The 22,875-nt window shown below is 49.8% G+C and overlaps 9 protein-coding genes across 9 annotated transcripts; 4 read left to right on the top strand and 5 right to left on the bottom strand.

Moving 5' to 3' along the window:
* Positions 1–228: 228 nt before the first annotated feature.
* Positions 229–3,616, top strand: TRV_02252 (NB-ARC and TPR domain protein; the record flags this gene model as incomplete). The annotated part of the gene is made up of 3 exons (XM_003023574.1): positions 229–695; positions 775–1,200; positions 1,264–3,616. The coding sequence occupies 3 exons, from the start codon at positions 229–231 to the stop codon at positions 3,614–3,616; spliced, it is 3,246 nt and encodes a 1,081-aa protein (XP_003023620.1).
* Positions 3,617–3,894: 278 nt separating this feature from the next.
* Positions 3,895–5,077, top strand: TRV_02253 (uncharacterized protein; the record flags this gene model as incomplete). Its single annotated transcript, XM_003023575.1, has 3 exons — positions 3,895–4,083; positions 4,275–4,998; positions 5,022–5,077. The coding sequence occupies 3 exons, from the start codon at positions 3,895–3,897 to the stop codon at positions 5,075–5,077; spliced, it is 969 nt and encodes a 322-aa protein (XP_003023621.1).
* A 1,439-nt stretch (positions 5,078–6,516) lies between these two features.
* On the bottom strand, positions 6,517–6,973 carry TRV_02254 (uncharacterized protein; the record flags this gene model as incomplete). The annotated part of the gene is made up of 2 exons (XM_003023576.1): positions 6,517–6,738; positions 6,875–6,973. 2 exons carry the CDS (start codon positions 6,971–6,973, stop codon positions 6,517–6,519), a joined length of 321 nt encoding a protein of 106 aa, XP_003023622.1.
* A 2,048-nt stretch (positions 6,974–9,021) lies between these two features.
* TRV_02255 (uncharacterized protein) lies at positions 9,022–10,062 on the top strand (the record flags this gene model as incomplete). Its single annotated transcript, XM_003023577.1, has 2 exons — positions 9,022–9,836; positions 9,975–10,062. 2 exons carry the CDS (start codon positions 9,022–9,024, stop codon positions 10,060–10,062), a joined length of 903 nt encoding a protein of 300 aa, XP_003023623.1.
* A 236-nt stretch (positions 10,063–10,298) lies between these two features.
* TRV_02256 (aminotransferase, class III) lies at positions 10,299–11,691 on the bottom strand (the record flags this gene model as incomplete). Its single annotated transcript, XM_003023578.1, has 2 exons — positions 10,299–11,141; positions 11,209–11,691. 2 exons carry the CDS (start codon positions 11,689–11,691, stop codon positions 10,299–10,301), a joined length of 1,326 nt encoding a protein of 441 aa, XP_003023624.1.
* An 885-nt stretch (positions 11,692–12,576) lies between these two features.
* On the bottom strand, positions 12,577–13,937 carry TRV_02257 (uncharacterized protein; the record flags this gene model as incomplete). The annotated part of the gene is made up of 5 exons (XM_003023579.1): positions 12,577–12,714; positions 12,768–13,329; positions 13,472–13,554; positions 13,677–13,737; positions 13,903–13,937. The coding sequence occupies 5 exons, from the start codon at positions 13,935–13,937 to the stop codon at positions 12,577–12,579; spliced, it is 879 nt and encodes a 292-aa protein (XP_003023625.1).
* Positions 13,938–16,405: 2,468 nt separating this feature from the next.
* On the bottom strand, positions 16,406–17,535 carry TRV_02258 (uncharacterized protein; the record flags this gene model as incomplete). Its single annotated transcript, XM_003023580.1, has 3 exons — positions 16,406–16,731; positions 16,796–16,880; positions 16,972–17,535. 3 exons carry the CDS (start codon positions 17,533–17,535, stop codon positions 16,406–16,408), a joined length of 975 nt encoding a protein of 324 aa, XP_003023626.1.
* Positions 17,536–17,935: 400 nt separating this feature from the next.
* TRV_02259 (uncharacterized protein) lies at positions 17,936–18,678 on the top strand (the record flags this gene model as incomplete). Its single annotated transcript, XM_003023581.1, has 2 exons — positions 17,936–18,149; positions 18,236–18,678. 2 exons carry the CDS (start codon positions 17,936–17,938, stop codon positions 18,676–18,678), a joined length of 657 nt encoding a protein of 218 aa, XP_003023627.1.
* Positions 18,679–19,323: 645 nt separating this feature from the next.
* On the bottom strand, positions 19,324–21,015 carry TRV_02260 (1,3-beta-glucanosyltransferase, putative; the record flags this gene model as incomplete). The annotated part of the gene is made up of 3 exons (XM_003023582.1): positions 19,324–19,946; positions 20,015–20,758; positions 20,931–21,015. Coding segments are annotated over 3 exons (1,452 nt in total), but the record flags the coding sequence as incomplete, so codon positions are not given.
* Between the last annotated feature and the right edge of the window lie 1,860 nt (positions 21,016–22,875).

Genomic DNA, 22,875 nt, shown 5'->3' on the forward strand with positions numbered 1-22,875 from the left:
GCGAAGAATGGTTTCGGCCCCAATTAGAGAGACAAGGCGCTCCAGCCTGGAGAAGGCTCAAGAGATCAAAGCAGGCATTCTCTCGAGGGATCGATCTCCTCAGTTAAACACTTGACCAAAAAGTTAATAACCGCATAGCTACTGAAGTTGAACATCGTTTAAGGGATAACTACACCTAGAGAAGGATACTGGCACTTCTTATCCGATGGGCCTTTCAATGGATTAGCTATGGATCCACTTTCTATTGCGGCTGGTACTATTGGCATTGCAGACGTCTGTTGGCGTGTTATCAAATATCTCAAAGACCTTCCTGCAGCCGTTGCGGGCGTTCAGAAGGAAATCGACAGCTTGATCGCAGAGGTTGAGTCCCTACGGACTGTTATTCGGTCTGTCGAAGAAGCATTTGAAGGAAGTTTCGCCAAATCATCAAGTGAATCCCCACTGAGGGCAGCCAACCTTCAGAGCTTGTGGAAAGACTTCAAAAGGAGCCTTGAAGGGTGTCAAAACCTTGCAACTGACCTTGAACACCTGGTTCAGGAAATATACGGTAAAAATGGTGCCAAAGTCACCAGTAAGCTTGATGGATTGAGCAAAGAGAACCGCAGGCGGGACAAGGCTGCCGGTTTGCAGAGGGTCCGTGAAAAGCTCTCGACTGAGAAAGACAACCTCCAAATCCTCCTTACCGGAATCAGCTTGTGAGTATAACCAAATATCCGTCCAAATATCCGTTGTATGTAAATCTGGTGTAGTCCTAGATGGTTGACCATGGATTAGATATAATCACCATGTCTCACAAGATACCCTGGTTCAAATGTCCAAGGACCTTAGGTCTTTGGACCAAGATTTTAAGACACAAATAATGTCCCTGGAAAGAAGGATCCAACTGTCTGATGGTATCGGGACGGAGCCGGACCAAGAAGACATATCAAAACTGTCCAGAATCAAGCAGTTCCGCAGTTCTGTACGATCTGTCGCTGCAGCAGTTTCTATCACTACTCCAAATAAGTTCTTTGACGTTCCTCAACCGGTTAGCAGCTTTTATACTGGGCGAACGATGTACTTAGAGCAACTTCAAAATATACTTTTCTCCCCGGTGACTCTAGGGTTGGCACCTAAACAGCTTCGATTTGTTATATATGGCATTGGCGGTTCGGGGAAAACACAGTTCTGCTCAAAGTTCGCGGAACAGAACCGAGACTGGTAAGTCTTCTACCCTTAGATACCTTAATATTGTAGCAGATAAGAACTAATTCTCTCGTTCAGCTTTTGGGGAGTCTTTTGGATCGACGCCAGCTCTCATGAACGAATTAGACAGACATATGCTGAGATTAGCAAACTTGGAGAAGTTGAGCCAAACCATAATGCTGCAATGCACTGGCTCTCCAACCGCGAAGAGCGATGGCTATTGATTATGGACAACGCTGATGATCCTCATATTGAGCTATACGAGTATTTCCCTAAAGGAGATAGGGGCTGTATCATTATCACAACACGGAATCCTGCGCATAAGGTATATGGCAATATGGACCCTGGTTTCTTCGAGTTTCAAGGCATGGAGGACGATGACGCACAAGCTCTTCTCCTACGAGCTGCTCGACTATCTGAACCTTGGGATGCAGATTCTTCCTCGTGGGCAATTAAAATCACTCGGCAACTTGGGTTTCTCGCACTCGCACTAATCCATGCTGGTGCTGCTATACGAAATGGCTTATGTACCCTGAAAGACTATCTATCATTCTACGATAAGAATTGGGAACGTATCCGACGCACTCGCAGGCTATCAATCGATTCCGAAGATCGACGAGATGATTATATGAGTGCTCACGCAACATATGAAGTCTCCTATAGTGGCATTGCAAGAAAAGGGACCGAGTCTTCGGAAGATGCCATACAATTACTTAAGATATTTTCCTTTTTATACTTTAAGAACATTCGATTTGATATCTTAAAGAAGGCAGTGATTAACTGTGAGATCGAGAGAGCTGAGCAAGAAAGGAAAGATCGACAGGAGGCAGAACGACCATTGACCTGGCATCAAAAATACAAATCCATGCAGTTGGCCGTATTGAGTTATTTGATGCAAGACCGGAGCCCGCCTGCGCTGCCACTCTCCATTCGAGAAGGCAGAGCTTCCGGTTTTTTCGACGAGGTACGAATACGCTACGCACTGAGAGAACTCATACAAATGTCCTTGATTACCCACCATGAGACCAGTGACAGTTATTCGATGCACCCCTTGGTCCATAAGTGGGCACGGGAAAGACCAGACATGAGTGCATCAGAACAGGCTGTTTGGTCACAAGCGGCAGCAACAACGCTGGCCCACTCTATTCTTCTTCCACCCCTCGGGGAAACAGAAGATGATGAAATTTTTCGCCGAGATATTCTCCCCCATATCGACCATGTACAGAAGTGCCTGCAAGGAGTCAACGACAAAATAATTGCTAACAGGAGACAGCGTTGGTATGGACTACTAGATTGGCCAGGAGCCGAATCGAGGTTTGGCCGAGAGAAAGCAGTGTTATATGCAAAATTCAGCATTGTATTTGCACAGAATGGACGCTGGAGTGACGCCGAATCGCTTCAGCTAGCTGTTAAGCGGTATGCAGAGGGTGTCCTTGGCTCGGATCACGCTGTCACCCGTCGGATAACGCTAGCTTTGGCCCTAACCTACTGGAATCAGGGACGAGGTGATGAGGCCGCAGACCTGCAAGATGCAGTTTTGCAGTCCTGCATGTCATCCTTAGGTCCTAACAACCATGAGACATTGATGGCCATGGACCTTCTTGGACAGGCAAGGTGGCAGCAAGGGAGGTATAGTGAAGCAAGAATGCTTCAACAACATGCCGTTGACGGCTTAGTCAAAATCCGAGGTCCTCGCCATGAAGATACCCTCACCTTCATGGGAAACTTGGGTCGGACTCTTACGAAATTCTATGAAAACTTGGATGATGCGAAGCAATTGTTAACGCAAGCCCTTGATGGAATGAAGGAAATTCTTGGTCCTACTCATCTGAAGACATTAGCAGTTAAGGAAGAAATAGCCATGGTCAACGTGCAAATGGAAAAACAATTGACCCAGTCTGCCACGATAATTGAGGAGGTCCTTGAATGCCGCAAGGAGAAATTAGGCAAGGAGCACCCATATACACTTCTTGCCATGGTTAATCTAGCGCGAGTGAATATTGCCCTAGGGTTCTACGATGAAGCAGAGGCACTCGTACGAAAAGGACTAGAAGTTGCGGATAGGAACCTCGGTCGCAAGCACATAGGAACCTTGATGGGACGGACAGTATTAGGTGTCATTTTGACCTGCCAGTCTCGATTTGATGAGGCAGAAGAGACTTTGCTTGGGGTGATTGAAAACCTGCGAAATCTCTCATCCTACCGAGGAGATTTCCATCCTGACCGTCTAGGTGCTATGATTGAACTTGCCAAGTGCTATAAGCTACAAGGCAGATACGATGAGAGCATTAATCTCTGCGACGAGACTATTAAGGGACTGAGCAAGATAAGCTTGAAAGAGCATCCACTTGAAAAGAAAATGAAGAGATTGAAAGTGGAATTGATCGAGATGAAAAAAAGCAATAAGGAACGGGAAGCAACTAGCCATTAGAATAGCCACAGATAAATCAATGCACTGTATAATGTACAAGCAAACTAGCCATATTTGTTAAAAATATATAGTCTTTTAAGATGTCGTGGGTGTTTCGTCATATAAAGTGCAAAACTAAAAATATACAATTTAAAGTTTTAAACTTTCTTGGGAGAGCACGGACCACTCTCTTTTTATCGCGGAGTTGAAAATGACGAGAAATCCAAAGAGCATCGCAACAAGCGGTTGAATATCTATGTCCATGTTATGCCTCTTGAAGATGAGGAGATGAAACGACAATGCCAATATGCATAGAGTGCTGTTACCCTGTTTCCCACCTTTACACCTCATACAGCAAGGCCGATGATCGTGCTTTGGGCAAGGGAGTCCGTCTAACGCAATGTGCACGATGTCAACGATTTGCGGATAAATACGTCGAACATGACTTTGTTGTGCTTTTCATTGATTTAGTTTTAATCAAGCCGCAGGTAATACGCCTCAACCGTCTCCTGTTTTCGGTATCTTTTCTCATCTGACCTCTGCGGCTATAAGGTCTACAGACACCTGCTATTTAACAGACTTGGACGGGATGATGATAAATTTGATGTAAGGACATTTGACCCCGCTGATAGATGCTATTAACGATGGTTATTTACTGATAGCTGGGACCTTATTGCAGCGCTCTATTATCCGTCTCGGGATCCTGATCCTCCTTTTCGACGTCTACCTCTCCTGGGCGCGCATCGAGAAGTCCTCTGCAATCGCCTCCTCACGGCTCGGAAACACCCCAATAATAGTACAATATGTATTTTTCCTCACACTGAACGCCCTCGCGACCCTCGCGCACCACGTCACGGTTCGATTCCTGGCCACGATTCTTGTTCTGAAACCTGCGACACAGTCTCAGAAGGCCCATGAAGCTCCACAGCGTGCGAATACTCTCCCGTCCTCGCCATCTGACGCTTACGCAACCGGAAGCGCCATACCAGCGCAGTTTTCAGCAAATCCCAACTCAACAGGTGGATCAAGCACTGCTGACCTGGCTCGATCGTCGTCTGGTAGTGATACTGTTGGTGATGGGGCTCAGAGTGCTACACCGTTACCTACGCTCTCCGTTGAAACCGACTTCCCTCCGCTTCTCAGACGATCGTCCACTGCACCCCCACAGATACGCCCAATCCCTCCTCCGGCGCTCGCTAGTCGAAATGCAATAAGCACAGCTCTCCTGGTTAGCAGCTGTACCAAGCTTTTCCCGATACTGCTTGTGATATGGGGTACGGATGCGTCTGGGGAAGCTTCAGGTGCATTGGAAACGTCATTCCCACCCACTGGCAGCGGTGAAGGGGAAGCTGCCTTGAATTCTTCCATATGGTCGTCGCAATCTCTCCAGTCAGTTGTCCAGAGTACGCTCTTGACCCTTGCCCAGCCGTGGTCATCACTTCTTTTGTCCGTGACAAATACCCACCTGGTGCTATTAAATAATACCGAGGCTTTGCTTATTCTCTTGGATTGTGGCTATACTTATGCCATTGCGATGACACTTGGGGGGCAATTAGCTAGATGGGCTGTAGAAAGGTGTTTCCTAAGCCTTGTAGGGCTGTAATGTGTAATATACGGAGCTTATGAATGAAGATATGAAAATATATTCGACCCAACGGCAAAAAAAGAGTGACGTCAAGACGGATGAAGTAAAATCAGAATGTATCCGTAATGTGTACTCTCTTGGGTATGGTTGTATATAAGAATACCCATGGAAGAAAAATGATATTACCCAGTGATATATAATGCTACAGTTCCTCATCAAAAGGAAAATCTGTGAAACTGAAAACGAAAACCGCTGAAAGAAAAACCCAAGGAACTATAATAATATCAACATCTCAAATATCCGCATTTGTTCATGGATCAATGGGCGTGGTGTGGTCTTCGATCACTGCTCTTCGGTACGAATAAGGGGTGTAGTTGCGCGAGGAATGTTACGGCTGTGATAATATGCATTAGCACGGGAATATGAATAGCGTCAATAAGGCCGGAGGGCATAACTTACCCCACATAAGATAGCAGAATGTGAATCCAAGAATCAACGAACTTCGCCATACCCTGCATATTCAATCAGTTAGCCATGTAACCCCCAGAACGCAGCAGCTGCCTAGCGAGAAGATTGTGCGTATATTGCCGATAGACGTATACACCGCAATGTCGATAGCTCTGTAGCCAGTCTGATATAGAGACATGAGGAAATAGGGCGATGGAACTAACGGTCTAGTTTCTCCCTTTGGGCTGAATACCCATGCTAGCGAATTTGCAAGGACGACGAAAACGAGTCCGATGATGACGCTCCAGCTAAACGACACAAAGTAAGTCAGCGCAAATGCTCTTATGAAGGACCAAGGGGAGGTCATGTCTTTTACCCGTTAGCCATATTGTCTCTCCTATGCTTGTCAACCTCGATGTCCTCAGCTGGATATGTTCCGGGAATCGTCAATAGTCAAGAGTCGGAAATGGGAGGCTGCTCGTGGCAACGGAGCAGAAGGGAATCCTCGGGGACGCAGCTGGGAAAAACAAGCTCCCCCTTGCGTGTATAAAGATGAGCTCCGTGTGAAGTGAGCGTGCTGGCTGCGGTGTTCCTTGATGCTTGATGCTGTCCGTGAGCAGACTCTCCGATGATGAAGTTGAGATTACATAAGCAAATATACAGGCCAAAGCTTATCTTGAGCCTCTGATTGGCCAGGGCAAAGCTCCTGTTTTTGAGGTTCGATATCAGTTTTCGACTACTATCTCTACGAAGGTACACTCTTTGGAGTGATGACCTTGTACTAACAGACTACTCTCTAGGAGTAAAAGAGAAAACATCTTATCTGTGGGGTATTAGAAGTTATTGCATTGTCTATTTTCTGTCTAGGTGCGAACGCGTCTCTGACCGTCTAGCTGCAGGTCTCGATCGGCTCGAAGTATGTCATCATGATTCCCTCCAACAATGGCTTCGCGACGGTCTTCAGTGCGGCGTGGGCCTTGCAGTCGTTGTCATAGAATTTCATGTCATCCTCGGAGGCAAACTCGGATACGACGGCGAGGTTGAATCCCTGGCGGCGCTGGTCCTCGAAGGTTGATCCGGCCTTGACGGAGAGGATATATGGAGCACCATCCTAGAACCATGCCGACTTGATTAGCCATGTCCTCCGCTGATAGTTGGACGATTCGATGCACCCAATGGAATCAGCATGACAAATCGGCCTCTCCCTCACGGCCAGAAGCATGAGAATGATGCCCAGTATGTCTTACCTTGAGAGCGTCCTTCTGCATCGTGCGGTACAGAGCAAGGACGGTCTTGCGGTCCTCCTCCTTGGGGATCTTGAATAGGGTGACGCGGCAGATCGTCATGGTGACAGAAGTGTATGTGTGTGTATGTCTTGTGTGTGCTGTTCTTCCTCGGGAACTCTGGCTATACGGCGTGGCCAACGAAGCTGGAACGCAGGAGTTGCAAGCTGAAATAGATGCTCTCTTGTCGCTCTTGTCTCTTCCCCTCCTGCTTTTCCAGCTATCGTGACCTTTATCTTCTCCCCCTCGATGCTCCCTGCCTGCTTACCTACTTGCTGCTTCGGAAAACATCCGCGATACCGCTTATTAACGGCTTTGGAGGGAGCCTGCGTCACGTGGAGAGACTCTCCCCCGAAATGCAGAAACCGGCAAACCAACTACTTTGACGATATACACTTGGACGTTGATACTCTTATCGATGGCGGCGGCGGCTGTGGCCTGCGATTGTCTGTGGAAGAGATGGCTCTTAGCATATATGACGAACATACTCCGTATATTCGGGAAATGCCTAGAGCTTGGAGGCCAAGATAACCTACTCTATCTATGCTCAGCCAATCTTTTTCGGATTTAGCCGGTGGCTGGCCACGAACCTGCTAACCGGCTCCCAGACTCTCTTGCCACTGTCTAAGATGTTCAGGAAAAAAAATATGGCAAATTACGTCCACAGACTCGTTCTGGCAGCAGTTCCTAGAAATGTGCTGGAGGAACGGACCGTTGCCATGTGAAACTGAGCCCTTTTGCCTCCTCCGAGCAGTTAAGCTTATAGCCTGGAAGTTATACTCCGTACGGAGTAATTATTTTGACACTGGTTTAAAAAAAAATAGGGAAATAATAGGGGAAGAAACACTCCAGCTATCAAAGAAAGCGAGCAGGCTATGTGGTTGATGAACAAATACGACAGGCCGTGGTCGTCGTCCGCCCTGCCATTGGGATATCCGGACGTCCTGGCGGGCAGCCTTGTTCTACTTAAGGGGGATCCCTGGGCTATATGTTCCTGTCTACCCCATATATATAAGTATAGACTCTGCTGGGAGCCGCCACCTAAAACGCAAAAGCTCCTCGCCCGGACGCTGCAATGGAGGTTGCCAAAGGCTCGTTTCTCGCTCCCCCATGGCCCTGAGGGAATTACTGAGCACTCCATATATGTAAACGTAATACGAAGTGGTAGTGCACGATGATCAGGAGCTGCCGGAGCGACAAGTGGCCTAAACCGCCCTCCCAGGATCCATCGCTGCATGTCGATGCCTGTCGAGTGCCAATTGAACAGCGCCAGCAGATCTCGCATGTCCCAACGGCTTCTGTCTTCATCCCACATAAGTAAGTATATAGTAGCTAGCTGCACAGAAATACTTTTATACTTAAATCGATGCCACTCTTGCTTTAGCTCTGCGTCCAGTGCATCCCACGCTTCCTCGTCCTATCAGCGTTCCTCAACCCCGAAAGCCTCCCGGGCCTCGCTGCAAAGAAACGCCGGGCGAAGCTACCAAACTTCCACATGCGTGATGACAGGCCTGGATGGCCACCGTCGCCCGCCAGCGGTTGATCATGGTATTACATATTGTTATTATTAAACGGCTGGCTTCATGGCTCGCCTAGCCAAAGCCAAAAGGGCCTGCTCTGCCTGATTAACTAGCTTTCGACACCGCCGGCGATGACGTTGGAGCTTCAATGGAGCCTCTGAAGGACCCTGGTCCTGGGTGGCCGCAGTAATATAATTGAATTCTCCCTTCTTGCGACAGCCAAAAAGTCGTACGCCTCCCCGTCGCCTTTCCTCTCCTCCGTTCGAGCAACCTCCCAGGCACCGCGAACGAAAGAAAAGAAAGAAAAGAAAGAAAGATACCCCTTGGGAGCAGCAAGCGAGCGTCTTCCATTCCCCCATGCCCTGTTGCGTGCGCCCCAGAGCCGTTGAATCATAGCATTATACATCCATATCCATACAGTAGCTATATATATATATATATATATACATATATATACAGAGTACTTTATATATATATATATATGCTACATTACACGGTAGCGCCCACTGCCCGCCCTCAGCTCCTGCAGCCCTTCCGACCAGCGCCCGGCTCTGGATGTTGTCATTTCAGGACCATGACTCGACGTTTACCATGCTCAATGACCTCGGCCCTGAGCTCTTCCGCAACCGGCCGCAGACCCTGCGCACGCTCTACACGGCCGTCCTCGCGGTTGCGATCTACAACTGCCTGGAGCTCGTCCTGCTCATCTTCATGACATTCAGCAAGTATGAGGGCCTCTACTTCTGGAGCCTGCTGCTGGCCACCGTCCCTGGAGTGCTGACGGACGCCATCTTCCTGCTCATGTACTACTACATGAAGCTGCCGCCGGCGGTCGCCTTCGCCTTCGCCAGCATCGGCTGGTGTTTCATGATAACCGGACAGGCCCTGGTCCTGTATTCCCGTCTCCACATGGTGCTACATAACCGATTGGGGCTGCGACTCGTGCTGGCCATGATTGTCATCAGCGCCATCCTCTTCCATATTCCCGACATCGTCACCGGGTTCGGCTCGATCGTCCCCAATCCAGCCCGACCCCAGTTCGTCCGCGCCTTTCACATCATGGAGAAGATCCAATTGACCGGATTCTCGGTGCAGCAGTTCATCCTCTCGGGGCTGTACCTGTATCTCGCGACCGGCCTGCTGGCCTTTGTGTCCGCAAAGGCCCGTCGCAAGGAGCTGCACCGGCTGATCGCCATGAACGTTACCATCATCATCATGGACGTCGCCCTCGTCGTCTTCGTGTACCTGAACTGGTGGGTGGCGCACGAGTCTCTCAAGCCGTTTGTCTACAGCATCAAGCTCAAGCTCGAATTCGCCGTGCTGCGGACTCTGGTCTCCATGTCCAAGTCGGCATCTGCTAATTTGCCGGATTTCGTCGATCCCGATCGGCTCGAAGGGGATGTCAGGTACGCCCCATCGATACCGATGTCCCGGGTACGACGGCATCGACACCCACATCGGACGGACTCAATGCTTTCAGACGAGGTCGGATGGGACCAGACCAGCACGGCGCACACGACCAGCTCGAGTCTGGAGCGCTTCAGCGCCGCCGAACACGCAGAGGACGAGACTCCTCTCCAGTCCAACAACAACATGTATGTTTTCAATAAGCGATCAAAAACATACCCGTGAAGTTTGTTATGAATATGAAACAACATTTTGCGCAACTTAATTAAAACAAAAAAAGAAACCGTTTGAGCGAACAGATGGACTGACTAATCTACGTTTTTTTTCATTTATCAAGTTCACATTCAGGTAGTCAAGCTTTGAGCGCCAACCACGGCATTTCCTAATGCCCCGGGCGAGAAGGACGACAATGACAATATTGAAACCGACGAAACGCAACGACGGCCATTCACCGCCCCTGACTAGTACAATGGCTTTGAGCCCTCCGTGGTTCGAAATGCTTCTTCCAGAATGTTGAGTCCGTCCTCCAGCTGTTGCTGGGTTATCACGATAGGCGGTGCGATCCTCAGACAGCCATAGAAGCTACCCTGTGAGGAAAGCATAGCAGAAACGCCCAGCTCAAAAGCTCGCTCGGAAAGTCGTCTGCCCAGATCGGTATCTGCCTTCTTCGTCTCACGATCTGAAACAATCTCGACCCCGGCCATGAGCCCACGGCCACGTACGGTGCCAATACAGCCGTATCGAGCCATCAAACGCTCTAACCCCGCGTGTAACAGCTTCCCGAGAACAGCGGCTCTTTCAACCAGGTTATCCCGTTGAATGATCCGGAGTACCTTGAGCCCAACCGCGGCGGGCAAGGGGTCGTTGACGTGGGTGGTATAGAACAGGAAGCCAGCGGCATCGGCCTCGGCTGCTATCTTGTTGCTGGTTATTGTCGCAGCCAGCGGCAGGCCGTTACCAAGGGTCTTGCTCAGGGTCAGGATGTCTGGGACAACTCCGTGGTGGTTTGAAGCTATTAGATCGCCGCAACGTCCCATGCCGGTTTGAGCCTCGTCGACGATCAGGAGCATCCCTCGCGCCTCACAGTGGGCTTTCATGGCTTTCATATATCCATCCGGCAGCGTCATCATGCCTCCAGAGGACAGAACTGGCTCCATGATTACGGCGGCCAGTGATCCGCAGGACTGTTTGTCAACCAGAGACCAACCATAGTCCAGCTCCGTTTTCCAATCATACGAGCCGTCAGCATGGCGGAAGATTGAGCGGTATTCGTCCGGAGCAGGCAGCATGAGGTTTCCCGGCATCTATATATCTCCCGCTAAACGTCAGAAGTGATATGAACAGGGGTGCGACGAAACGAAACGGACTCACCGTTGGCCCATATCCTGCTCTACCATTCCAATACTGAGCGCCGTTAGACCCAAACGTCATACCATGCCAACTCGCCGCCAACCCCACGATCTCAAACTTCCCAGTGACCACCTTTGCCAACTTAATAGCACACTCGTTGCTTTCGCTTCCGGTGCTTAAAAAGATGGCTTTGTCCAGTCCCTCCGGCAGGGCCTTGGTCAACTCCATCCCCAACTCGATCACGGGCGGAGACACCATGCTACTATACACATGGTCCAGCCCGATAGCATGCTTGGTGATAGTCTCGACGATTTCGGGGTGACCATGTCCGATCAGACAGGACATTTGGCCCGATGTCCAGTCCAGCACTTTCTTGCCTGACGCTGTCCAGAAGTATATGTTTTCCGTCCGAGTGACTACCTCGGGTAGGAAGTTGGAGCCATACTTCAGCAGACAGGCGTCGGCGTCTCTGAGGAGGGCTGCGTTGTCGACTTGTTCAGGCATATTTTAATCCCCCTTCTTGGAAACACTGTTAGCAGTCAGTAGTAGCTAATGAATTAATTTCTAATTGATCTTATCTCGATACAAACCTGAGGACGGTAGAATATTTATATAGCTACTATATACTAGTGCATTAATTCTATGACAACTTCGTCAGCCGTTGAAGAACCGAAGCCCGAGAGCCATCCTACAGCTAGTGTGCGGAGAAGTCGCCGGGATTCTGTAGCCAAATTGAGCTTAGAAGCATTCATATCAAAGGGACAAAGAGTGTAGATAGACTTTCAGCGTCTCCAATGGCTGCCGAGCCATCGTATGCATGGTTGAGTTGGGCGAGAGGAGCCGTCCGGCCAAGTGTTACTCGTTTATTTGGTCCATGATACGAAATGACTCAGGAAAGGGAGTGAGATCTAGAATCTAGAATCCTGGGGAAATGCAGGAAGGAGGTGCATGTACGGAGTGTATATATATATACGGATGAACTTATACCCAAGAATCAGGCGTGGATCATTTGATACAGATATAACCAGGAACCTAGAAGATAAGGACATGGGAGAAATAAAACTGGGGTCAAGAAGAGAGCAATGGACCAAAGTACAGCATCTATACAGGCGAGTGAAACTACGAGTTCACGGCGGTACAGATAATAGGGACGGTGATAATCGTAATTATCTAACCGACTGATATGGAAAGGGTAGGAGTTATAGAAAGATATAAATATAGGAGTGTCCTCCAAGCTCTTTCACCGTCCAACTGTTGATTTTTTTTGTTTGTTTTTTCAATGTCATGGGGTATAAGTAGACATTTACGCACCCTCTCGGCTCTTGCGGTAGTTTGCCTATTCATCAGTCAGTGACAATACAAGATAAAGTATCGAAAAAGAAAGGCAGATTATACTTCTTGCTCGACCTGCAGGCCATCAACGATGGGACCAAGTCCGCTGAGAATCTCATAGGCCTTCTTATGGTACTCAAGCTGAGCAGCAATCAGGTCTGCCAAATTGCGCAGTGGCTCAGGGGTATCAATGACCTGCATTTCAGGTTAGATCGGAAAAGTATGACACAGTGTAGTGTGCGACTTACGTTCTTCATTACGCCGACTGCCTCCTCAGTCTGTCCGACGAACTCATCCTCTGCCTGCTCAATTTCGGCACGAGCATCTTCGCTCAGGTGGTCCATGTCCTTGGTAGCACCCTTAGCAGCCTTGGTCGAGTCAAGCATGAGTCTCGAGTTCTCGACATTCCTTCTAGCCTTGGTCGCGAACATGAGGTTGGTGTTGAGGGTGGTGTTCCATCCAGCAAGGAAACGAGACTGAATCTGAGCATCCTGCGCCAATCGAGCCTCTCCGATCTTCTCAGATGCAAGAGCGAACTTCTCTAGGCCAACTGCCAATTGGTCTTCGGTGCCGGGGGTGTTGGCATTGACGATGACCTGCGAGCTAGCAAGGGCGGCGCGGGCAATGGCATGGCTGAAGGTCTTTGGCTGGGGCTTTGCAGATGGCGGAGCAGTCAGGGCAGACTGTGCTTCTCCTGGAGACGAAGCCTGCGAGAGAAGTTGAACCTTCTCGCTGATGGTGCGGCCTAGGTCGTTGAAGGATTCGCGGATGTTGGGTGGGTAGTCATAGGCCTCGTTCGAGTATTGCGAGCTGCAGGTTGAATACGACGGGTTAGCTTGGGGGAACGAAGCACATGGGCACCGCGTGAGCAACGGGTATGCAGAAGAAGGTAGAACGTGGTGAAATAGAGCGGTCCTGCGGGCTCAAAGTCATGGGGTCTAGCAAAACGTACGTGACCTGGAGGAGCTTCTGATGGACGGTCTTGAGCGCATCAACTCGCTTCTCGAGCTCGAGGTAATCATTTGGAAGTTGAGTCTAATGATGCCAAACGGCCATGCGCCGAGGAGCGTATATCAGCGTATTGCTCGGTTATACGTTGTGATGTGGTGGATGGATCAAATCAAGTGCTTTGTGGCAGTGATGGAAGGAAGCAGTACCCTCTCCTCAGCTTGACCAAGCTGTTCCTTGACGTACTGCTGCGTTCGGGCAGCAAAGGGACTGAACGTCGCACTGTAACAAGACTGCTGTCAGCTGCTGGCTGGATCAAGGGGGCGATGGTAAGAGTAAGTAAGAGAGTCCTGCGCCTGCACCGCTGGCCGCCGCGTAGGTGGACTACTTATCAGGGTTGGCCTAGCTGGGGACAACAACATAAATAATACATACGTGAAGTTCTTCCCAAAGGCTTGCACTTTGTCCATGGCTGCGGCAGGGCTCTCCGGCTGGAGCGCGTATAGCTGTCGAAGAAGACGAAGAGGAGCTGGCTGTCGTCTGCCGTCTGGTCGTCCGGATGGATTCGATGCTCCCGGCTGGTGTTTTGGTGGTTCTCAGTTGGTTCGTTTTGGAAGCTCGTGAAATATTAATAAAGAGCGAAAGTCGCAGCAAAAACGTCAGCAGGAGGGAGGAGCTGACTAAGCGGCTGCCTTGCGTGTTTACTTCCATGGTAGAGAGACGGCTAGGGGGGGAGTATTATACGGAGTAAGGGCTAGAGATGTGCATAGGAGTTGCTCTGCTGGTTACTCTGATAGTTACTCTGATAGTTGATTAGGCTATTCAAAAAGTTCGCTGGTCAAACAGGCAGATAACTAGTTAGAAGTATGAGGCTCTGTAGTTCTCAATCTTCCCATCCTTTGCTAGCCTGGAGACAGCTGCAGAGTAACTATGTACCTCCTTAGAGACTTGTCAAAAACTTCAGCTCTGCCCTCCATTAGTGTAGTAGCAGACTTTGACAAGACTCCATCTCCCTATCACTACCAAGCTCTGTTCGTATGTTATCCCAATCTAAAGCCAAGCCAATATTGTAAGCATCCTCCTTGGAGTTCACGCAGTTGGAAAAATTTGCTTTGGAATAGGGTAGGGGCTGGAGATGTCTAAATAATGTCTTATCATGACAATAAACACTCGTCAGTTGAAGGAAGCATGAAGAATATAAGGTATCACTCACCGTATTTGAAGTCCTCGCAAACACTTCGCCAGTAGGATCCTTACCAAATACCTGCACTGCAGCGGTCAATTCTCCCATCCATTGAATACCATAAAATACTACAGAGCTAAACGGTGCTTGTTCCTTGCAGTATTGAGAGCTCAGCACTGCAGATTCCTCAGTGGTCGCTTTCGAAGCAGCTTTGAACGTCTCAATGGCTTGGCTACTCCTCAATGGGCTTTTGTAGCTCGGGGATTCTTTAACATCGATCAATATTCCGACATTCACCTCCGTCTTTTGAAGGTTTCCTCTGATTCTCTTCTCCAGGTCCAAACTGGATCAAACCATGGCCGCGAACGGCCCATGTCCAATTATCGGACCATTGGTCTGGGCTATGGGCAGAAAGTTCCTTTGTGAAATCGCTCTGAGTTCCTATACTCAGATTTGTTTGTTCGAATAGCGATCACTTTACCCGAAAAGTCAGCAGGGAAAATTCCACGAAACAATTTGTCTCGTTGCTCCTGGTTCAGGAATTCATCGTCTGTCGGCACATCCACCTTTTTGGGAGTACTTCGGGTATAGGACCGGAGACCGTGGCTCGTCCGTGAAGAAACAAGGCGTATATAATTACACAGAGCCCCTGCATGAAACGGTAAAAAACGACATACTAGTACTTGGCTTCAGCAGTCGAGCATAGAGACATGTTAGTAAAACGACAGAGCCAAAAGAATAAGCCCACGCTGGTGGCTAGCAGGTTAAAGCTGTATAAAGATAGGCTAGCAGGATATGTAAAAAGGAGAAGGTCGAAAGCTCAAGCTGGCTCTTTTATGGTTTTTTTTTTTTTTTTTACCAGTGAATCCGCCCATCAGGTGAATGGCAGAGCAAGGGTATAAAATAAAGAACCAGGTGAATACACCCAAGCAAGACGTTTATACAAAGGAGACCTAAAAGTAGTGAATGCAGGCTTCCACTTGGTTGTAGGCTACCACCAAGGCGAGCAAACGAGCGGTGCCACTGCTGTAGTCAACAGAGGAAAGGGTATAATAATTAGGCGGCCTTGTTGTAATAGTAAAAGGCCGTTTATATTTATTCGGCATAAATATAAACGGTCTCTTGCAGACGTGGTATAATGCCTGTGTGGTGGCCAAAGAATAGCCCGCAATGTTTGTCAAGTGTTGAAAGTTGAAAGTCGCTTTTGTCTCTTTAGTATCGTCATTAACTAGTCAAGCTTATCTCACCGATAAGCTATATAGACAATCGAGATTTAGTAGGTTAAAGAAAGAGAAGTTGGTAGACTGGATTATTATTACTGGTAGATGTCACTATTTAGATCAGAGTACTATACACGGGTCTATGTATGTTTGACACAAGCCTGAGTTGTCCGTAGTTTGCTGTTTCATGTGCGGCCGTCATCCTCGAGAAACTCCACAAAAGCATAAGAGCATAAGAAGCGTAAGAAGCATAACATGCATAACGTAAAATCACATAGGAGAGACATAAGAGACACAGAGAACAAAAAAAATGAGAGAAAGGAGTGTATACCAAGATGCAAAGAGATAGTAAGGAAAAAAACTGGAAAATGCAGACTGAGGGCTGAGCTGTGAGATGGGTGGTAGATTCTGGTAGATATGCGGGCTCTTTTGTGAGATGTTGAGACTGAGGGAGAGATCAGGTAAGGGTGGCCATCATGGCGCGAAGAAGGCGAGGAGTGGGTGCTGTGAGATGCTTCGTCAGTAAGGACTCTGGTTATGAGTAGATTGGATAGGACATACCCTTGTAGTCTCTCTTGACGACGACCTCTGGTGCGTCTACGGCTGTCATGAGCTCACGCTCGGACATGTGGTGATGGTACGGCACCAGAAGCCGCTCTGGATGGTCGTCGGCGACCTCTAGGACACGGATGGGAGACGAGCGTCGCCGGACATGACGGGGTCTGATTGAACGGACATCCATGGGTGGAGACGGGGTTCTGCCTCCGCGTCTGGAGATGGATTGACGCCGCTCAACAGTCAGAGGAGTGTCTTTGGCTCCCACGATGACGGTCTCCTTCTCCTTGCTTCTCCGTGGAAGAGCTATATGCAACAGATTAGTTTCTGTTATATGTTATATTTTCCCGGAGACATGGGGTCAACATACCGCCTGCTCGTGCTCTCTTGCTGTACTCTACCAACTCATGGATCCGGTCGTCGGTAAGGATCTTGTAGATCAGGATATCCTCCTCCTAGCACGCCGTTAGCTCCAGAAGAGACATGCAGAGTAACAAAGAGCAACAAAAGAGAGAGAGAGAGAGAGAGAGAGAGAATACAACTTACATATTCCTCGTAGTCGTAACCCAGATCCTCGAGCGCAATAGGCGCAACCATATGCTTGGGGATACGGGTGGTCCCCGGCTTGGGGCTCGCCCGTCTCGACTTCGCGCGGGGTGGTGCTGGTGCATCGAGCATGGCTAGGCTGGACGAACGTCTCCCCCGCGGGGTGATGCTTCTGGCCGGCTTTATATCGGGCACGCGAGTCGAGCTGCGCTTCCGCGGGGTGACTGGCGGGCCGTAGTCATCCCTATCGTAACGGCGGTAGTCATGGGAGCGCTTGGAGGCCGCGAGATCGAACCGGTCGAGCGAGGACTGACGACGCAGCAGCGTTGGGCGTCGAAACCCTCGATCGTCACTAGATCGAGCAGGGGATATGTCTGGCCGTCTGCCACCACCGCCGACGCCGCCGCGGTTGCTGTTGCTGCTGATGCTGCTGCTTCTGCCTGGCCGGATGACGGGTACGAGGTGGGTGCTCTGGGTGTCGTTGGCGGCCGGCTGGACGTAGTCCGGGATGCCGCTGAAGAGCGAGCGCTTGTCCCTGCGCACCTCGCGGTCATCCTCGACCATCGTCGCCGTCGCTCTGCGCGGCCGCATCTCCCGGTACGGCTCCTGGCGTGCGTCTCGCTCTTTGGTGAAGCGCTCTGCGTCCCAGCGCTGGCCGCCTGCAGCAGCGTTCCCTGTCGGGCCCGACATGTGGACCAATGCAGTCTGCTGCAGCCGATCAGAGGAACAGTCCTAGGCCCGCGAGTGGCTCAGGCGAAGGGGAGTTGTAGATAGCTCTCTGCTGTCCCGCGAACGGCGAGCGAGCCTGCTGGCTCGAGTAAACAGTCTAAAACGGTGGTACGGCTCGTTCCGTGATGCTTTTTGGGGTTTGTCTGGTAGCTTTCTGGGCCTCCCCGTGGATGGATCAAGCGGTAGTCTCTGGAGGTCAGCGGTCGACCACGCCCTGGGTACGCAGATGATCGTGATGAAGTTGCCCGCGGGTGCTGGAGAGAAGGATGAAGAGGAGGAGGATGAAGAGGAGGAGGAGGAGGACGCTGCTGGAGCAGAGGAAGAAGTAGAAAAAGTGGCGACAGCCTTGTTTCCCGTCGCTTATGATGGCATCCAAAAGTCAAAACATCTCAGCTCGGCTAGCAGCAACTCAAGGAAGAGGAAGAAGATAGTGATGATAGTTGATGATAGTAACTGTTAGAGCAGCTGCCCGGCCTGTCCGTCTCGTCCAGCGGCCTCTTCCTCAAGCCCGCGATGCCAGCAGCAGTATATATAGCCAGCGGCATCGACGACCGCGCCAGCCAGCTTCAGCCCGCGCCAGCCAATCCCTTAACCCTTGCAGACAGACGGGAGAAGCAGCAGCAGCAGCAGCGCAAAAAAGCAAAGAAGAAGCAGACGAGAAGAAGAAAAGAAGACGCACGAGAAGAAAAACCTCCTTCTAACCGCCGGCCAAGCACCAGAAGTTTGGTTTCAGCTTTAAAAAGACCGCTGAGACGGGCTTCTGGCGGCCAAATTTCATGCCTTGTGCATATATCCTACGGCGTCTCCTGGCCCCCCAGACCAAAGCTGCCCCCAGCGACTGGCAGCCAATTGATTCTTTATTTCTGCAGGCCTTTCAGACAGAAAGGGGGCTCCCCTTTGCCCCTTGTTCTGCTGTTTGAGTTGCCAATAATAGCTTTGTCGGTGTCAAACAATCCACTGCTACTTCCATACAACTAGTTACCATATGATGATCCGCGGGACTGTGATCTGCTCTGATTTGATTCTTTCAACACGTCTGCTCTTCGCGCCCGGCAGATGGACAGGTGGATGATCTTCTGGCCCGGCATTGGCCCTGCTCGCTGCTCCGGCCGGGCTGGTTGGCTGGTTGGCCGGGTTGGGCATGCATAGGTAGCAGAGCGAGCGCCTGTTGCTCCCCATCTTGCCCGGGTTAGGAAGAAAGACCCTCCCCCCTGAGAGATAGCTGGTCGCTGGGGAGAGGTTGCCACCAGCAGAACCACTGCCAGCCACCTCCAACCACCCGTAGCTACCGCCCAGGGAGCGTGCCTGTTGGTGCCTTTGCCCGGATCGAGCCGCGTGGTGGTCTTCCCTTTGGGCCGAAAGATAGAGGGAGAGCTTGTGGATGAGGTCATACCCACAGCTAACTATACAGTACCGGCCAGCTTACGGAGTTATCAGCAGCGTTATAATTTAGTCGGTGATGCCCCGGAAATATGCCCAAAAGGACACCAAAGCAGTATGGCTCAGCGGAGAGTCTTCTTCTTCTTCTTCTTCATCATCATCATCCATAAAACGGTATTTTTGTTCTAGAATACAGCAGTGGGGATAAGATATATCTCTTTTTTTTGTGAAACTTCCAATTTACTACAGCAACCCAAGGCCCAGTCCTGCAACAAGGGCACATCCCAGCCCAGAGATGTCCAAGATGCTGCCATTCCTCCACGTCGGTGCATCACTCTTCGACACCTTTATAGACACTGGTGGTTTGGCTGTGCAGATGGGCTTCTTGGCCACCGTCTGCGTAGCTGCTGCACCGCCAAAGTCACAGGCAGTGCGCCCGTTCCCCTTTTTGACCTGGTCCTCATAGTACGTGTTGAAGGCCCAGGACAGCTGATCTATCGGGCTGCACATTCCGTACATTCCATAGACACCGCCCGTTGCGTTGGAGGCGATTCCTTCACAGGCCATGGGCGAGAGACCACACACCGTTGAAAACAGTCGGGACAGGTCTTCGTCTGGGACGGTAGGCTTCGCTCTGCAGGTGATAGACCTCGTCATGCAATCGCAGAGCTCCTTGTCCGGCGTTGGGGGCAGCTTTCGTGATGCTTGCCAGTCGCTGCTTATGGTAGGGCAGGGGGCATTTGCCGTGTTCACCGGTGTGTAAGCAGCCATTTTTGGCCCCTTTGGGTTCACCTTGGCCATCTGGTTTGCGAATGCAGTAAAATCGGGCAGCTTCTTGATCCTGGAACCAGATACATCGACAAGTCCTGCATGCAACACACTTAGTAAGACGGTCACTTTTCTACTTTGTCTTGCACCAAACGAGGTTGCTTACCATAATTGTTCTGTTCCTGGAAGTACATATAGACGATCCCACCAGACCAGGTGCCCGTCATCTGGGGGCCGTAAATCGCCTGCACCTCACTAAACTTCCGGGGCTGAACAGTATTGCATCCATATTCGGCGAAGAACACCGGAACATTATATTTAGCAAACTCCCGAGTGCGGGCTGCATATCCAGACGTCTCAAAGGTAGAGTCACCACACCACTCGTAGATGTTATAGCCCCAAAAGTCAATACGCTCGTCACCTATGCCGCAGTCAAAGTACGCAGCAAGGTTCTTGCGGATATCTGCATCGTCATCAGTCGCATACCCAATACCCATCGGTCGATATCCCTTTTCGTAGATGTAAGCCTTCATGTCTCGCACTGCAGCCTTCACAAAAGCACTGGCCTCCGTGGTGGAGAGGCTATTAGTAACTTCATTCCCGGCGAAAAACCCAATGACATTCGTATATTTCGCTAGCGAGTCAATCACGGAGGTGTATCGGTCATAGAGCTTGACGTCCCATTCCGGGGTGTCACGGTTGATTGACTGGGAAGGTTCGGCCAGGTCGGCCAGAACGTAGATGCCGGCATCCGCAAGTAGTTGCATGCATTCATCATGGTTCTTTTCAGGATGGACGGCATATACCCGGACTACGTTGGCATGCAGCTCCTTAAGGAGAGGGACATCTCTCCTGCATCCCTTGGGGTTTGCAAGGGGGTCATTGTATGTTTCGACGGAGTTATCACCATCTATCAGGTATATCAGCAGTAATTCGCACACACGTCAGCTCACACGGCCCGTCTATCAAGCATAGATAAGTACCTTGATACGCCACTCCTTTAATAAAGCTACCTCAGTAGTCAGCTATAGGGGTATAATAATATGGTAGCTTGGGGGTCGTGGAGACGCACAACTGCTGACCACTGGTCTTGTAGAAGAACCGAGATCCCTTTTTTTGTTGTACGATATCAGCGTCTGTTAACCATCTTGGCTGGGGTAAGAGAACCTACTTTGATCACGATGGGGTCAAGCTCCGCTGCGGTAACAAGGAGGGCCCAATAAGCTGCTAGCGCAATGGATAGAATGGTCTTTAAGGGTCCCATAATGGATACCGAATATCGTTTTCCAAGAAATGATATCCAATGTCATATACAAATTCCCTCAGGGAAAAAAAAGGGGGAGCTCGTCAGACGAATGTTTGATAGACAGACAATTTATCGATAAAACCAACATTTTGCGATTCACACTGATAGACAAAAAAATAATAATTGATATATTGACTGTACTACACATAGCAAGAGCGACCAGGAAAGATAGCCTTCCCTTTTCAAGTCTGTTTATATCAACAGGTTGCCATGGTAAACACTCAAAACACCATCATGACTTCCTCTCCTGATATTTCATCATTCTTGGGTATAAAGTCGTCCTTCCATGGATGGATGTCGAGATACCACGGAGTACGTACTCCGAGACGGAAAGTCTCGACGATAGCTGAGCAGGGAAGCCCATGCTTCTGTAGAAGGATCCAAAGCTATGAATCCACAGAGGATGCTGAACAGCCCGTCGTTCGATGGTGAACTAGGCCAGCGGTGATGGAGCAAAGGTGGCACTCACACAAGGCCAGGCCATGAAGATATATGCCGGGCACGTCTCCCAAGGGGACGCCCAAGAGAACGCCCAATATCGCCTATTCCTAATGCCCGAAGCTCTTTGCTGTCTGACAGTGTTTGATATCGGCGGCTTTCGTGCCCAACGCCTGCCAGGCTGAAAGGAGGGTGACCAGCCAACCTCGGCAAATGGATGGAACCGTATTATGTAATATTGCCAAGAAGGAAACGACAAAAGAGGAAGGTGAAAACCCCCACATCCTGTGGTCATGTGCATGTGACTTCCCCGTCTTGGCGTAGGATTATGTATTATGTAATGTGACCCCCGCGCGGTCCCCCCAAAAGTGGAAGGACATTGTATTACTAATCAACATCAGCCTCGCCCTGGGGATATCAACATCAAACGTCAACTTCACCAGCCCTGCAGGGGGGGGGGGTTTATGAAAGGTACAGAAGGCGTTGAATAACTGGCTATATATTGTACCTCTGGATAGTTATTCCAGTTTTTCTCTACCGTGTATCCCCTGCCCTTGATTATTCCAGAATACACTGTGCTACCACTACACTCTATACCATTGTCTGCTGTTGGCAATTGATCACCACATCGATAGAGATCATTACCTACATATCTTTGATTTGATACCCAGTATACCTCGTACAAAATGGCAGAGCAACAGGTTACATGGATTGGATTGGGAAACATGGGAAGGGTACGGCAGTTTTTCTTTTTTGCTCTTGCAAGTGTCTTGTCCAGAAATACATATCTATACCTATCCATTCCTTTTCGCCCTTCTCCAGTTTTGCTATATGAATGCATTACGTTTATCAAACGTGGATGCCTGTTATCATATCTTCAGGGAGCAAAAGTGCTCGCATACCACGATGCTGGGCTGGGCGACCGTCTGACCTGCCTATGGTCCCTTATAGGCGACCTTAGCCTTTGTTCCAGCATCTCAGGAAGGGCGCGTGGCGCAGCGGTGAATGTCTGCGGAATTTGTCAAAGCCCCACGCACATGGCCCCTAAGTGTAGTGCCGACGGAGTGCCATGGATATCCTACGCCTTGAGAGCCGCTGCGGACTTGCGTCGCGTAGATTGTGACCATTGATGACGGAGTGTGGGACCACCTAAGCGCACAGCTTGATAGGCCAGCTCTTATAGATCGTCATAGCAGCGATAGCATGCGTAATGAGGAGTGAGCACTGTGCCCGTTCACTTCGAACCCTTTTATTTTTTTTTTTTTTTTTTTTTTTTTTTTTTT

The sequence above is a fragment of the Trichophyton verrucosum genome (genome assembly GCF_000151505.1).
Source record: "Trichophyton verrucosum HKI 0517 chromosome Unknown contig00204_1.f1.exp, whole genome shotgun sequence".
Classification (NCBI taxonomy): Eukaryota; Fungi; Ascomycota; class Eurotiomycetes; order Onygenales; family Arthrodermataceae; genus Trichophyton; species Trichophyton verrucosum.